Source organism: Buteo buteo, chromosome 14 (assembly GCF_964188355.1).
Source record: "Buteo buteo chromosome 14, bButBut1.hap1.1, whole genome shotgun sequence".
NCBI classification, from domain to species: domain Eukaryota; kingdom Metazoa; phylum Chordata; class Aves; order Accipitriformes; family Accipitridae; genus Buteo; species Buteo buteo.
The window spans coordinates 31,513,409-31,529,486 of record NC_134184.1 but is presented as its reverse complement, the minus strand read 5'-3'; the positions used below and the strand labels follow the sequence as shown (position 1 = coordinate 31,529,486).

At 39.7% G+C, this 16,078-nt stretch overlaps 1 protein-coding gene across 2 annotated transcripts in view; it reads right to left on the bottom strand.

The window, feature by feature from the left end:
- The window catches only part of RB1 (RB transcriptional corepressor 1), a 78,555-nt gene that overhangs the window by 37,649 nt on the left and 24,828 nt on the right, over positions 1–16,078 (bottom strand). For both annotated transcript variants that reach the window (XM_075046217.1, XM_075046218.1), the window contains exons 12-17: positions 13,281–13,368; positions 12,531–12,647; positions 11,778–11,834; positions 11,663–11,694; positions 11,509–11,585; positions 11,094–11,296 (exon numbers count right to left, since the gene is read on the bottom strand). In XM_075046217.1, the coding sequence (XP_074902318.1) occupies positions 11,094–11,296; positions 11,509–11,585; positions 11,663–11,694; positions 11,778–11,834; positions 12,531–12,647; positions 13,281–13,368 (574 nt within the window). The remainder of the gene's footprint in view (positions 1–11,093; positions 11,297–11,508; positions 11,586–11,662; positions 11,695–11,777; positions 11,835–12,530; positions 12,648–13,280; positions 13,369–16,078) is intronic.

The following is a 16,078-nucleotide window of genomic DNA, read 5'->3' as shown; positions in this document are numbered from 1 at the left end:
GTCCTGCGCTAAGAAGGGGTAAGTTTTCTACATTTTAAACATGAGAATCAAACTGCAAGCAACAACAAAGGCAGGCCTCTAACAAGAAGTTCCTGTCTTTTTATGAAGAGATAAAAGAATAATTTTCCACACACATAGCTTTAATATTTGCCTTAACTCCACCTTTTTTAAACAGTGAGTTGCTGCCTTAAAGAAAAAAAACCTCTTAAATAACAATGCTAGTAACAGGAGGCACCCAAAATTAATGCCATTATCTTGGGAATAACATTATCTCACATGAAAACAACTGTGCTATGTTAACTCTTCTGCTTTTCACATGAATTCTGCAAAAATTGCTGCTTTATGAAAGGAAGTCAATTGTACACGAGTTGCAAGTCATCACCCTTCTGTAAAATTATGCAAAATTAGATCTACTAATTTTTGGAAGTTTGTCCTGGTAAGCACTTCCTAAAAGCAGCTATTGATGTAATAAGAACTGAAGACACTCCTAGTCACTAAGGAGTGATACTGGATTATAAAAAATTTACCATTCATCACAGCATCAAGAACTACACTTGACTAAAGTTGGAAGCATCTATAATAAAACTCTGATGCTTTTATGAAGTAATGAAGAAAGTACCCACAACACTGCAGCTACTTCTTAATGAAGCAATTTGTTAAGTATATAGCAAACATGGCAAAAAACTGAGAATACAGACGGCGAAGCAAGTACCAAAATATCTGCCTTTTGAGCCCTAACAAAAATATCTTTTGTTAATGAAACCAAATCTGAAAACTCTCGGTCTGCTTAAGTTATTTAACAATTTTTATGCGTGAAAGAAACTTTACCATATATACCGCATGCTCATGTTGTGTTTTACATGCTCCTGTGGGTGGGTAAGTGCAAAAAATCAGCAGCTATTTCTGTCCAGGTAAGATCTGTGAGTTCCTCTGAGCTGCTGGAAGGTGCAGCAGGCACAGAGAGAGCGTGCCAAGCGCAGGCTCTGTTCTGGGCAGGATGACACCCAAAACGGGAAGGACAGGGTGATGACAGCTCCGGTACTTACCCAAGCCAAGTTCAGACTAGGTACAGCCTAACTGGGTAAGCCTGACGTCTCTTTTCAGGGGTTCGGGAGAACACCAGGCATTCAGGTCCAGACGTTAGTGGCACAGCACCCAGCTGTACCGCAGGCGCTGAGCAGCCTGCGCCGGACCCATTCTGACAAGCAAACCCAACCCAGATGAAGAGCTTCGACAAAATCCAGAGGGATTACCTTTCTGGAGGACGGTGAACACTATGCCTACTCAACAGCTGTAAACAGGGGAATCCTCATCCCTGACAAGGACTTTTTATTACTGGAAAGGTCCTGTAAAACATACACTCAGTGATACAAACATATAACTGAAGTACTAAACACTTACACAGTATAAAAGCAGGCACAAAAGCACTCACTTGGCCTACAAAAAAAAAATTAAAAACCAAAACAAAACCCATGCATTTTTGCATGCAACAACTTAAAGAAAATGCAGCAAGCAAAGAGACAAAAACCCACTTCCAATGACATATAACAGGCAGTTTGAGTTTGACAAGATACTGTTATCCCCTTAAGCGCTTGAAAATTGAGCATATAGCTGGAAAAACCCTCCACATTACAATGTTTGTCTGGCACCTACTTCGCTTCCTAACAGAAGCTAATTCTATCTTCCACAGAAAAGTTAACTACGGAATGGCTCAAATAACACATCAATAAGGATAGAAAGAACAATAAAAGCTTATGACAGTTATTCAGGACTGTGGCTCACATAAAATAAGCAGGACCAAAACAAAACCCAAAACAAAAATTCATTCTACCCATTTCACCAGTTTTGTTTCACTGAAAAGATTTACAAAACTACAAAGTTAGAGGGCATGATCCCATCCAAGGAAGAAGCAGCAGGGATACAGCCACAGAATGTAACCTAAGCATTATTTACTTTTGTATTTAAGGAGACAGCCACATCAAATTTGCCCCACTTCAGCGAGACTTTACAAAATTAAAGAACGGCAAGCATATCTTACTGAATTCTAATATATTTTTTTCCTCATGGCCAACCTTTAAACATTCCTACAAAGTATTTGCAATGCAAATAATGCAGAGCTGCAAGATGAAAACTTGAAGTTCAAATTATCTAGAAACAGAGTAGGACTAAAATGAAAGTCCTCCAGCTGTGCTATGACCACCAAAACATCGGATAGTATAAAAAAACCAAAAAACTTGAAAAGCAAGGATTCCCAGAAAACTGTTTCACTTTTTTTTGTTAAAATGTTCCTAATAATCAGGGTAACCTTAAGGAAAAAAAGACTAAAAAAAAAAACACGTATCATGTTAACCGAGTCTTATTTCTGTGGCTAACTCTGTACTTGGGACCAGTGTCAACGCAGACAAGATATCTTTATACTGCAGCACCAGAGCTGCAAGTTCCCCTGAGCACAGGCTATAAACCCCAGCTCACTACTACAGCTGTAATTTATAGCCAGAGAGATCGTGACACATCCCCTGCTGCTGCAGCCACGCTGGTAACGGTACATAACCTCTGCACGAACAGAATCCACAACGGTGACTATGGGTGAGGTAAGTCAGCACAAGTAGCCACCTAAAGCAAAACTCGGCGTAATTAAATAACTACCTCTTGCTAATGCACCCTCAGTGCTGAAAGGAAGGGGGGAACGCAGTGACGAAAACTAGTATTAACCATATGACTCACTTCTACTAACGTTAGCAGGCAAACGTTACACGTGTAGTTTAGGTTTGTCATTGAGACAGATGGTCTCTACAGTCAGTGGAGAGGTGCCTCCAGAAAGCGAATAATCCCATTGTAAAGTACCTGTTTAAGATATATAGAATTAATTGCTTTCTAGAAGTACAGCTCTGTCTCAAGTATAGAGGGAGCCGAAATACCCAAGTTATAGAAGTCTAACAATGTAGGACTCATATCTCCCCTAATAAGAGAAACTCTATACTTTAAAGCAGTAGATGAAGTAGAGAAAAACTTAAATCCTTAATCAAGAATGGCACTCAAATTTCTCAGAACGAAAACTCTGCATAGCTGCTGTGTCTTAGGTAATCCCTTGGGTCATGTTTGTACTTGAACCAAAATAGCATCTTAAGGGTTGAGCGGACTTGGTATACCTGCAACAGACAAATCCCTTAATACTGTGCTAACATAACCAGTATCTTAGAAACCCAGTGAGCGTTTTGTACACTTGGTGAGTGCCTACCAAGAACTGAATACATTGCCACCACAGACGAAAGCAGGAAACACAGGACCTCGGCTTTAAGCGTTCTGGTTTCTCTTCCAGTAGCCTAGAGGATTTGCTTAGATGGTAACACCCAAGCATGAATAACAGCTTGAGTCATCCTCACGATAAACAGGAGTGGCAGGGAAGATTTTCAAAGTGATGGTGCAGACAGCGACGACTATTATTCGGTATTCTTCCTGTTTTTTCAATTTGCCTTCAGCTCTTAAGGCAGATAAAAGTTTCAAGCCTCAAAAAGCACAGTATGATTTCTATAAAAGGAAACTCTTCAGGAGTACCAGAAAGGCATGGGAGAAACTACATACTTTATTTATGCATTTATTAAAAATGTGTGTATATATATGCTCAGGCTAAAAAAGCATCTAAACCTGTATGTATTTGTATGATACTCTATGGTATATTCACAAATACCCAAAAAGCAACCATCTTACAGACTTCTAAGAATACACCTTGTATGAAAAAGGCAAAATCACAGAAGGCTTTCCAGCCACAGCTGTGACAACTGAAGTGTCAGAGCTAATTCATGACCTCAAAAAAAAAAAAAAAAAAGGCAAGCACATGCAGCAGAACCAGTATGATCCTTTAGCAATATCACACCAAGCAGCAGTGGTGGCAGTGACCTCTCTCTCATCACACACACTTCTGGAACACACTCATGATGCAAGCAGAAATATATTTAGTATGTACAGACAGAAAACCTCAAATCAGTTCTCAGTTCCTTCTTTAAGGTTAAAGCTGCACCCTCCTAATGTAACTTTTTTGAAAGGAGCATGGTGAGCACATAAAATGGCATAGCTTCCTGACCCTTCGCACGCTTTTTCTCCTGTAAGAAAAACCCTAGAAAATTCCACATTAGAAATCATCGTCCATAGCAACTTCCATGCCTAAAATCCGGAAGATCGCAGGAGATGGGTGATGCCTGCAATCCCTGAGGCTCCTGCCTTTACACCAGTGTGGTCCCCCCCGTGGTTCGTATCCTGCCAGCGAGTGTGCGTGCAAACGCTGTCGTTCTGGGTAAGCCGAGTGGTTTTTTGCGCCTAAGGCTGCCCCTCATTCACAAATTAGGTGCTCCTATATCTAAGGCAAGGCAAAATTTAGCAGGCATGAAAGGAGCATGGCTGACATAGACTTTTCCGGCTGCTGTGCAGAAACACGCACGACTCCGGAGCCCAGAGGAGACAGCGACGGAACGCGTGATTCACTTTCCAGCGCTGAAGTCCCTCGTGGTTGAACCCACGACTACGTCTGTTAGTCACACAACGAGCCACAGCCCGTCCTAAAGAGGACTTGCCCTCGAGGGCAAGCGGCAAAAGCACAGCTTGCATCCGCGCAGCTGAACTTTCTCCACTTCTAACCCATACCAGCAGTTGATGCAGCTCAGGGACTGCGTTCACGTCCCAAATCTTGCCTGGGCATCGTCCAGCGGAGCGCTGACAAATGCCAAAACACGCCAGGGAACACTGATGAAACACCGCCGATGACCGCGGGGCAATACTCAAGCCTGAACTATTGTCCCTTTGCAGGCAGTAGCCGGCCCTTTACAGTACAAGGGGTATTGTACCGATAAAACAGTTTATCCAGTAACCTGTTGTATAAAATGTCGACAGTATAACTATTCCTACTTCTTCCAGTTTTGAAAGGAATGACTTAAGACATCGAAATCAAAGAGAGGACTTCAGACTGCATGTAGACACCTGCCTCCACAAGAGGTGTAGGACTTCAGGCACAAACCTAATAGAAAACACTCCTGAGAAGGATATATACCACAAGAAATTATACGAACTCCCACTCCTAGATGCTCAGTTCCTCCTTACAAGGAGCACAGAAACCTAATTTCAAACTGTACACTTCATCCAAGGAAACAGGCACTAAGCACTCACGTACAGTGAGCTCCACAATAACTGTGTCCTCCTATAATCAAAGACCAGGAGGCTGCATAGTTAAGCTTGTACCATACCTAAGTACTAAGGAGTACTTGCTTAACTGCAACTTCTTACAGCTTTACCCCGACCTGGATTTGGTTAACACTTTTTAAGCAAATTTTAAACATACCTATTTAATATTTTTGTCCTTATTGCACAATCAAAGTAGGTCTGCTGTTATTCCAGCTCAGCGAGTTTGACATATTAATGCAATAAAATATATTCTCTGGGAATACATGGTTTTCCTCAGGAAGGAGTTTCTGCCACAATGAGCTGCATAATTTAAAACCAACAAAAGTCTTTGGTGTGGGACGAGGTATCCGAGTATAAACATTAACTACATAGTTAGCTGACAAATATTACAAACATTGAGTTATACTAAATCAACAATATGTGAGAAAACAGTACTGTAGATTTCATCGCAAATGTTTAATTGACAATAGAAACCACAGAGAAGAAGGAGCTGATAAAGGAGAAGCATTATGGAGCACAGTTCAGGCAATGCTGCGTGGAAGAAGTTATAAATAAAGCAAAGCACGCTTGCCTAATTCTGATGATATTTTAACCATTAAGAGAAGTAACCTTGTAAAGCCACCTTTATCTCGCATCAGTCATTACAACTCCAAACCACATTACAAGTCTAAATCACAACCCATATCAATGCTGACGTTCCTTCTTCCTTTGAAAAATACAAACACCAATTAGGATAGCAGGCGTTAAAGAGCAATGCAGCCAACGAAAGCTACAGCGTCAACAGCTGCAGTGCAGTGCACTGTTTTGCTTCAATATCCGTTTGTCCCTCAAACATAAACAAACACCAAAAAACCCAGTCGAAGCTAGCAGACCGAATCAGACCCCGAATGAACTCCCTGCAGCCTGCCGCGGCACGCCTTCCCATTCTGTCCTGGGCTGTCGTGGGGCTGTAGAAGGCAACGCGGCTGCCTCTCAGCCCTGTTAATAGCAAAAGCTACGAACATTACGTTTTACAACTGCAGTCCTACGAGGAATACCCCCTGGACTCCTAGGGCTGCTGTGGATGAGTTAACAAGTTAAGAACAGAACATTTTACCCTCTGTAGAGCTCACCAGGAAAGTGTGGCCATGCTTCTTTCTCTAACCCGCCTTACTGGGCTGGCACGTTACCTTATTTTTGGACACGGCTGCAGCTGGTCTGCAGCTCCAGGGCAGAAGAACAAGACCCCTTCCCTACCCCAGTACTGGGCAGCTGAAGCTTGACAGGGCAGAAGGGCTTCACACATCACATCTCTGGCCCACCAAAGGCTGGCTGGCAGAAAAAGTATTTTGTAACGTTGCCCAAATTATTTTAAGTATGCTAAACGTGATGATAATAGAACACGTGTACGCGCCACACTCTCCACCTACTGTACGTATGAAAAGGCTTGCAAGAAGCACGTTCTCCAAGTAGCGGTATGAAAGAAATCTAATACATTGCTTGTTCCTCCCCGTTCACAGCTTACGAGCGGAGTGCAAGCTGAGAGGCAGGGAAATAAAACTGGATTGCTTTGCAGATACAGGCAACAAAGATGGATACTCCATTGGCGTTTACTTTCCTGAATGACACAGCAAAAAAAAAAAATTAAAAAAAAAAAATCCCAAACCTAAGTCACACTGATCCCAGAAACAAATGCATTTCAGAGATTATCGATATTTCACTCTTAAAATCGACTGTGAAAATTGATAGACTTTGTATTTGATTTGCTTGCACTGAAAAGTTGCTCTTCCTTCTTTCTTCCTAATGCACTGCAGCAAGCAGTGACACTTTAGTCAAATATGTGACATGGCAGTTGACAGGGATTTCTCTAAAGGAATTTCAGAGATTCTGGAATTTGTTCACACAACCTTCATCTGAGATATTCAAAACAATTACCTTTTTGGCTGGCCACAAGAGAGATCAGTTTGACAGAATTATGGAAAATGCTGAGCACAAACTCCCAGGCTGGCAGGTAACAAGCTATCTTTTTCACAGGAAACAGATTTTAACTATACCAGGGTTTAGATCATATTTATATAAGTATGATAAAAATTAAGCAAAGGCTATAGGCACCGTTATTTTGAGTCTAAAATAATTTCAGTTCCCTTTAAAGTTATGACCCTTTATTTAAAGTTATGAAATTAAAATAGTGCCCAAAATACTATAGTGAGATGAAGCACAAATATTCTAAGGTAAAGAAAGAATATTGTACGGTATATTTCTATTTTGCTAATAAAAATTACGCAGCATTATTAACATATTCTAAACTGATCTCCACCGAATCTGCATCTGGAAGCTTCATAACCTCCCTGGTAAATCATATCTGAGTGGATAAATGGGGCTTTTCCCTTCAGCATTCAATAAAGATTTAAGGAAAAGGAAGTACTTTCCACATTATTTTGTCAGTAGGGACACTTGCCCCCTTTCAAAATGAAGAATTATTGAGAAGAACCTTCAGCATTTTTCCACCCTTTATTTTGTCTGGCTACCCTTTTTTTGCTGAAAGAAAGGATGACCTAGAAAAATTTAATCTCCTTCCTGAAGTACAGATGACTAAATCAGCTAGCTATGCAAAAGCAATAAACATATTCACAATGACTAGCAAAGGAGTGATATATTATCTTCAGATAGCAGTAAGAAACAGAATCCTTCACAATCATTCGATACAGCTTCCAAAGTCAGATAAAGGTCAGATTCAGTCAAGATTTTTTTTCTTCAGGGAAATTATGCACGGCATTTTTCCTGACAAAAGCTCTGTGACAAGTAAAACTACAACAAATTCAAGCTATTCTGTATTCAATTGCTCAGTCCCTTTAAATCTCATACTGAAGTCCTGCTTCCTAAAGCAGTCAGGGGAATGGGCAAAGACAGGATAAATACAGACCTGACTTTCCAAAGAGCAGACAACCCTTGTAACGATACGAACTACCTGTGGGGGAAGGTAAGAACTAAACAAAAATACACGGCAAATAATTGGGGGAATCAGAGTTGCATTATGCAAATATTTGTAAGTAAGTATTTTTCAAATGTTTCTATTCTCATTTACCAACCTAGAATTTTTTTGCGTAAGCTTTACTCATTCCATGCTTTTCTTCATTTTAACACTTTCCAAAACAAATACATTCTCTCTAACCATAATAGGAAACTTGAACTTTCTTGAGAACCCATCTTTTTTGGATTATCAGGTAATTTGTTTAAAATTAACCCAAAGCAATCACCTATGGTGAGTTATTCTTTATGACTCAGCAGAAGTCATCTGGCTTCTCTCTCCTCCTTTATCAAGTGTTTGGAGCTAAGAGAGATTTACTGGTACGAACTACACTTCTCTAACCTCTTACCCCTTCTTTAGGGAATTACTAATTAAGCAGGTGCTTTGTAAACCTTGTGCATCATTATGTGGAGCCGATATCCAGGTAACGAACTGCAGAAGAAGATGGTAAAGCACTCCTTCCTTCACTAGCTGAACAAAGCTAGCGGGACACCTGACTTCCAACAGCCTTGCAAGTCAGCCACAGAAGCATTTTCTCCTGTTGCTAAGAAATTAACACTTTTCAGACTAAACCAGCCAATATTTAGATGTGGGGCACGGGTGGATTTTCCGCACTAGAGGACTCATGGTTTTATGTTTCTGCGTGCAGCCTTACAACGTACAGACCTCAGGTCCTTCACTGCAGCGACCCAGAGACTCAGCAAGACATTTTAGCCTAGAAAATATTTCGTTACTCATCTGCTGAGCCGCCACTGTGCAGTTTGCTGCTTACAACTCACGGCTTTTCCCTGATGGGCAGCTGGAGGAGGCAACGGAGGCTGGTGCAGAATCAGAGGGTGCCCGTATCCCGGTTCCAATGTCCATAGCTGGACCTCAGCTTTTGAGGGAACCTCGCCGTGCCCGGTAACGACAAACCTCTGGCAAAAGGAGACTGCACGCTGTCCTTGGGGAGATCCAGGGCAGACACGACAACACGGGTCAATGCAGCAGAAGGGCCCTCGGATGCGTGTTCTGCACATTTCTTTTTATCCCCTCCACTGTGCTCCGCTCCACGTATCTCACTGGCACTAGATGATCTTTGTAGGTCCCTTCCAATTGAACTATTCTATTAATGCTCAAATCAGCTATTTAAGCCACCCCAAAACAGTGCCAAACACACACCTCCGGAAACTCAAGAAGACAGATTCAATACACCAAAATACATTCAAACAGAGCACTTGGAAAACTTGAAATAACCTTGTGCTGCTCGTTGACATTGTAATTTGTTTCCCAAAAGTCTGCAACGACACCCGTAATTTTTGAAAACACAATGTTTTGGGTTTTCCAGTCTGAAACCACTAGTCCAAATCAGAAGCAGTGCTTGAATTACTGGGTAGAAACAAGTAGATATGGCTTGTTGCTGATCAGTAAGCTGACTTCAAGCTGGTTTGCAGAAGGTAGCAGGAGCCACTCTTTGCTCATAGAGAGTGAAACTTGGGTATCCATACCTCTGCCTTTTGTCCTCTGAATGTTACAATTCTCAAATTAGCACTTTTTATACGCCTGCAAGCTTAAAATACTGCCTGCCTCATGAAATGCTGCCTCACCTTCCCTGGTTCTGTAGGCTCTGGGAAAAGGCTCTCAGCCTCAAGTGCTTTCAGGCAGTCTTAGTCAAAGAATGGCAAAACTGTGAAGAAATTCATACAGCAATGGAGAGGCCACGTGCATTCCCCAGGACACCAAACAGGCAAAAGTGTTACAGAGGGAAAAATTTATGCTCTGGTACAGCAGCTATAGCACTGCACCAGAAATCCTGGGGCACACACAATGTCGTGGTGATGAGCATGGACCTGGACACACAAGCCTTGGCTCCTGCAGAAGAAGGGTCACCTTCATCACAGGGCACGTTCAGAGAGCCACACGTGTCCGCAGACTTCATCAGCAAGGAAAAATCGAGTGGCAAGGGCTGGCTGGTACAAGATTCAGCCTGGAGCATGGCAACTGCTTCCATACAACCCTGAGACCAGCACGCTTCTCCTGAGCTAGAAACCTGAAGGTGGATGGGGCTCCCGCTGTCAGGCACAACAAAGCTCCTTGAACCCAGGAGTACAACCCCACAGTCTGGTAAAGCATCACCCGTACTAGAAAATTGCTAACTCTGAAGTCATACACAAACCAAATGCAGATTACCCTGAAAAGAAAATTTGCTTCACGATTAAACTATCCCATTACCTATGGCATACCACGTTTTTTAAACTTCCCAGAACGGTAAGGTATGGGGTGGGTTCTTAAATGGTTGCTTTGTGTGTCTCTGGTCAAAATTACCCGTCTTTATAGTCCCCTGTTTTGTGGCTTTAATAGCATATTTTTGGTTTATAAGTAACACGCCATATACAGAAACAATGTTTGATTTACTGAGATCCAGCCTAAAAAAAACAACCCAACCTCCCAGCATTTTATTTTAACGGCATCCAAAAATACCAAAGTAACTGAAGCGCAACACACAATGCAAATCAATATTTTAAGTACTATTAACAAATATATCAGATGCACAGAATGAAGGCCATATTGCCAAGTGGGAAGAGCAACTGGATAAAAATTAACCTACCAATGAAAGCATAGAATTTACTGCCTCGTCTTTGGCACCAAAATACCGTTTAAGGGTATTACCCTTAATGATTCATGTCAGACTAGTAAGATGATGTTGGCTTACAGTCACGTAAATCAGCAGAGCTATGTCGACTTCTTCTGATACATTCCTTTTTTTCAAAACCTGAAGACATGCCAAAGCTAATCTTGTTTTGCTCTTGTAATCTATTTCGTTAGAAATAAGTCTCAACAAGACCACAACTTATTCTACAGCATTGGGTGCTACTTCCTTTTTCTAGATATGCACGTTATACAAGGACAAATACTACTTTAAAGCATTACTTACAGATTGCCAAGCAAGAGACTCCATAATTCGATGCTCACAGCGTTCTAGATGCTTTATCATTTCCCTTGTTAGGCTTGGCTCCGCTTTAATAAAGCTTTCAATCACCTTGTAGAAGTCAAAAGCTTTTAAATCAAATACATTGAGAATCCATGGGAAAGACAAGTCTGTTTCAGCACTGGTACCATCACTTTGTGAAGCACTTCCTGCAGGGAAGATGGACTAATATTATCAAGAGTACTACATCCTTTCACTTCTGACATTTTTTCCTTTTTCTATTTATTGAATCATTGCTAGTTCAGAAATTTCTGAGAGCGCTTTTTTTTTTTTTGCTATTTACTGTATTTTATGTATTAGAACAAATGGCAATAATTATCAATAAATAACAATGCTATTTACCACTTTAGATTCAACTTACTGCCATATGTAGCCACGACAACCTCAAGAGCACATGCCAGAAGAGACGTGTGGAAGATGTTATCATTCAGAAGTTTGCTAAGGAAAAAGAAAGTTATTAATACTTGTCCCAACACTAAAATAGTGGACTTTGATAACAAGTTAGGGGCACATACCTGAAATTCTGCACTGAGAGGCGCTCTTCCTCCTGAAATACATAAATCAAACTTGTGAATATTTTTAGTATTTGTAAATGCAATGCCTGTACTAAGCTACCAGTACTAAACTTACCGACTTCAGCATAGACTCCATTACTCTGTAATACAGACGTACTCCAAGCTTATATCTCTGTTAAAAAAGAAGAAATTCAAGAATATTGCAGGAAGTTTTAACAGACTCCAACAGGCAGACTCTCATGTTTTAATGATTCAGGACATCTCCTTTTTTTCTGGAAGAGCTACCATAAAGAAGTCATTGTCCCCAGCTCCATTTGCCAATAGTACTGGAGACGCCTCAAAGGCTACTCGGGTTTGTGCCTACCCCAACCACATGAAAACAGATTAATCAAATTTATGTCGATTCACAGCTAACAGGATAAAATACAGTGCTGACAGAAAGGAGACTGCTGAGTACAAACTTGGTTGGATTTGCTTTCCAGAATCCTTGTATAACACAGCTGGCCTACTGATTTTATAAGGAAATGAGTCACCTGGTGCCGTTTTAGGCTAAGTTACATGAATGAATGCAAATATATGTTTTATTAAATGTACTTTGCCCATCAATTTTCCCATTCTCCATGAAAGTATTTCCATCATATTTCCACCTAGTTCCTATTGCTCCTTATATATTAAGAATAATTTGTTGAATACTATCTTTACAGAGCTTTAGAAAAAAATACATGCCCATTCCTCAAGTCGAAAAGAATATTATTACTTTTTACCATTATTGATCTGTGCCGAAGGAGGACAGTCAATAAGTCAGGTCTCATGTTAGCTAGTACCAACAGAGTTCAAATGAGTAATACTCATCCAAAATGCTAGTTACCTGTGAGCCAATTTCAGCACATCCCTGTCCAACTGCTTCAGCAAATTTCATTTTGAAGATGTGGCCAAGACTTTCCACTCTTTTCAGGATACTATCCTTAGGGTTCACTGTGCAATTCTAATAAAGTACAGGAAGGAGGGCAGGGGAAGGAAGAGCAAGGAAAGGACATTTTACTTCAAAAACATTTTAATGATTTAATCACATTAGTCCTGTTTCACTTTGTAACATTTCTCAATCAGCTTATTAGCACAAATAAAAGTGGAGTATTTCAAAAAAGATAGGATCATTGTATATGTTCAACAATTTCTAGTAACTACAACATCATGTTTCACATGCAACTAACCCAATATGTGAGTAGTACCACTGACATTAATGTCTTTAAAATTAGAAATATGCTTAAGCTGCTCAATGTGGACACAAGACATTCTCTGTGAGTACATCCTCCTTCTCTTCTTTGTCCTCCTTTTATAGCCCCTTCTTTTTTCCATCTGATACATACATAAATAAACCTTAATATTTACTGCAGTAACAAAAAGATTTAAGAACTTATAAGGTTCCAGTACACATCAATTAGATAGAAGTGCTTTCTAAAATGATTAATTACATTTAAACCATCCCAATTAAAATGTAATTCTTCAGAAATAGTTAATAAAGGAGTTCCCAAAACATGTGTGTCAGATCTCAATGTGTACATTTTACTTGAGTGATAATTCCAAGAATCTTTCACAAATCTTCCTTCTAGCCACTTACATTGAAATACCTGATGAGAGTATCTGATGGTTTATCAGTTGCTGAGTTTAAAATCATAATCAATTGCTGAATGTTATTCATTGCAGCTCTGGAAAAATACAATAAAATGCATAATAAACATTAAGGTTGGTTTGACAGTTTCCGGAAACTGAACGGCAATTCTACAAACAAAAAAAGAAAAAAAAAATATTATTTTAGTTCTTAACTCAGTTACCAAACAACCTGCTGGGAAGAACAGCTGTACTGTGTTAACCATTATGAATTGTAATAATCTAATTCATCTAATCATCTAATTATTAGAATGATTACAATCCATAAGTAAACAACCAAAAGAACATAAATTAAGTAATAAACACTAACAAGCACTTTTAAAAAGCAATAAAAGGGTGGAATTGCAATCCTTGTATGTGAAAAGAGTCAGTTAAATCAATCAACTCCCAAACAAAAAACCAGTTTGGCTTTTGTACAAAAATAATACAAGACTGGTGAAAGACGACAGCTTTTATGTTTCAAGTCACCTGTTCACAAGTGTAATAAGTAAGATGTGTTAAAATACTGCAGTCACAAGAAAATACAGCCTTTTTAACATAGGTGCTTTGAAAACCCCACATTTTTCAGAGGCAGAGTTGTCAACTTTCCTATTGGCAATGGCATGAGAACACAGAGTCTTCTCCCTCCCTGGATCTGAACCCTAAAGTCACATTAAAACTTAAATTCTTGCTTTAACTCAAATTCCTTCTATTTCCGATAGAAAGGCTACAATTTCTGCAATCCATATTCTACCTGCTGTATCCATAGCTAGGTCTGAAGGATCTTAAATATAAAATCTTCTTAACTTCTAAAGCATTATAGGTGGGGAAAAGGATGTGGACATTAAAGAAAATTTTCAGTGTTTGCAAGAAATACAAACAATATCTTCTTAAAAAAAGTAGAACAAAAAATCTTTATTGTCTAGATGAGACGTAGATGAAAAACATGAATAACACTTTATTAACTTGGGACCAGTGCTGTTAATATCTTCATCAGGGACACAGTGGGATCGAGCGCACCCTCAGCAAGTTTGCAGGTGACTCTGAGCCGAGTGGTTCGGTTGACGCACCTGAGGGACGGGATGCCATCCAGAGGGACGGGATGCCATCCAGGGGGACCTGGACGAGGTCGAGACGTGGGCCCATGTCAACCTCATGAGGTTCATCAAGGCCAAGCGCAGGGTCCTGCGCCTGGGTCGGGGCAACCCCCAGTATCACAAATACTAGATGACCTTTACAGGTCCCTTCCGACCCAAAGTATTCTGTGATTCTGTGAACTTGGATATACTGAAGTACTGAAATATGCCTCCATGTACAATCTTACTGGCATTATTTTACAGGTACAGAGTAAAGAAAAAACCCCAAAACACACTGACATCAAAACTATTTCTATCTCTACTTAATGCCTACAATTTTCTTGCTAAAAACAGATTCAAAACCACAAGTGATGTCCATTGATTCATATCCAATGTCTTAACATAGAAAACTACAAAAGCTAACAGAAGTAATGGCAGTATTTCAGAAAAGCTGTAATAATTTAAAGAATAAAGAATATTCTTAGAACAAGTGCATAATATCCTGTTGTTTATTCCGCAAAGTTAAATGCCTTGTTAAGGTGAGTGTGTAACTCTCTGAAGAATGCATTTTTTAGTTTCTCTTCTAGAACTTAAATCCTGATGACAAACGTGTTTCATGACTTTCAGAGAGATCATTAAGGCAACAGAGCATGGCCTCTTCCCAAATAGCATGTATTATCCAGGAGGTGACTGAAATATCTATGAGTGGGAAAATAACAATGATAATGATCTTGTCATACAGGACAAGAAGATATGCGCAGGAGCTAGCATCTAAACAGCTCACATTTCCAGCTTTTAGGGATATCATGTATTGTTCTGCCTTTATTACTTGCACATATATACAGAACTAATAATATATCCAGTATGTCCATAAGTACTAGTGTGGCCTGGCTTTTTTTAGAACTTATTTCAAGTTGTGTATTAAGCAATGCATTAAGTTTCTATTCTTTTAGAAAGGTTAGTGTATTAATTTCTCTCCTAACATCTAAGAAACAGTTTGATTCTTCCAGTGGTATTGTTACTTCCTGAATTTTTCCTTGTGGTTTTTCATGGGGTTTGTTGTTTGTTTTAAATTTCTGTGCTATTTAACTTCAGTTTGGCTCATATCGCTCAGAAAATAAGTGGAGAAGGAAGAAAAATATGTTCAATCATTACAACTGTAGTAGTGCAAAGATGCATTTTTCTTTAATCTCCTTTTTAGAAGGTTTTGGTAAAATCACTTCTACCAAAACTCTACTAGTGATAAGGAAAAGCATAAGGAGAGTGGAAAACACTAAAATGAAAACACACAATCCATTCTCATTACACTCTGAACTAGTACTTGCACTCATTTCATCTACTGCTTTCTATATAAACGACCAGATACAAATCCTCTGATGAAAATTATTAGATTCTCAACAATTTCAGGGGGCTTTAGAGCAGATCCTAAGTGTCTAGGTCCAGAAAGAAGACATTATAGGAAGATTCGAAGTAATAAGTATGGTGATTTCAACATAACCTGTAAGGGGTTCTACTTAATGCAGGGATTGTTAATGATACACTTTCCACTCTGCGCTGGTGATCAAAGGTTTACTGCCACTGCCATCTAGTGACAGTTCTGTGGCTTTATGGAAAACAGTTTGCTACACCCTTCATTTGAACTGTCATAAACAGCATCAGTTTTCTAAAACTCAGAGAAAAGCCCAAATGTGGA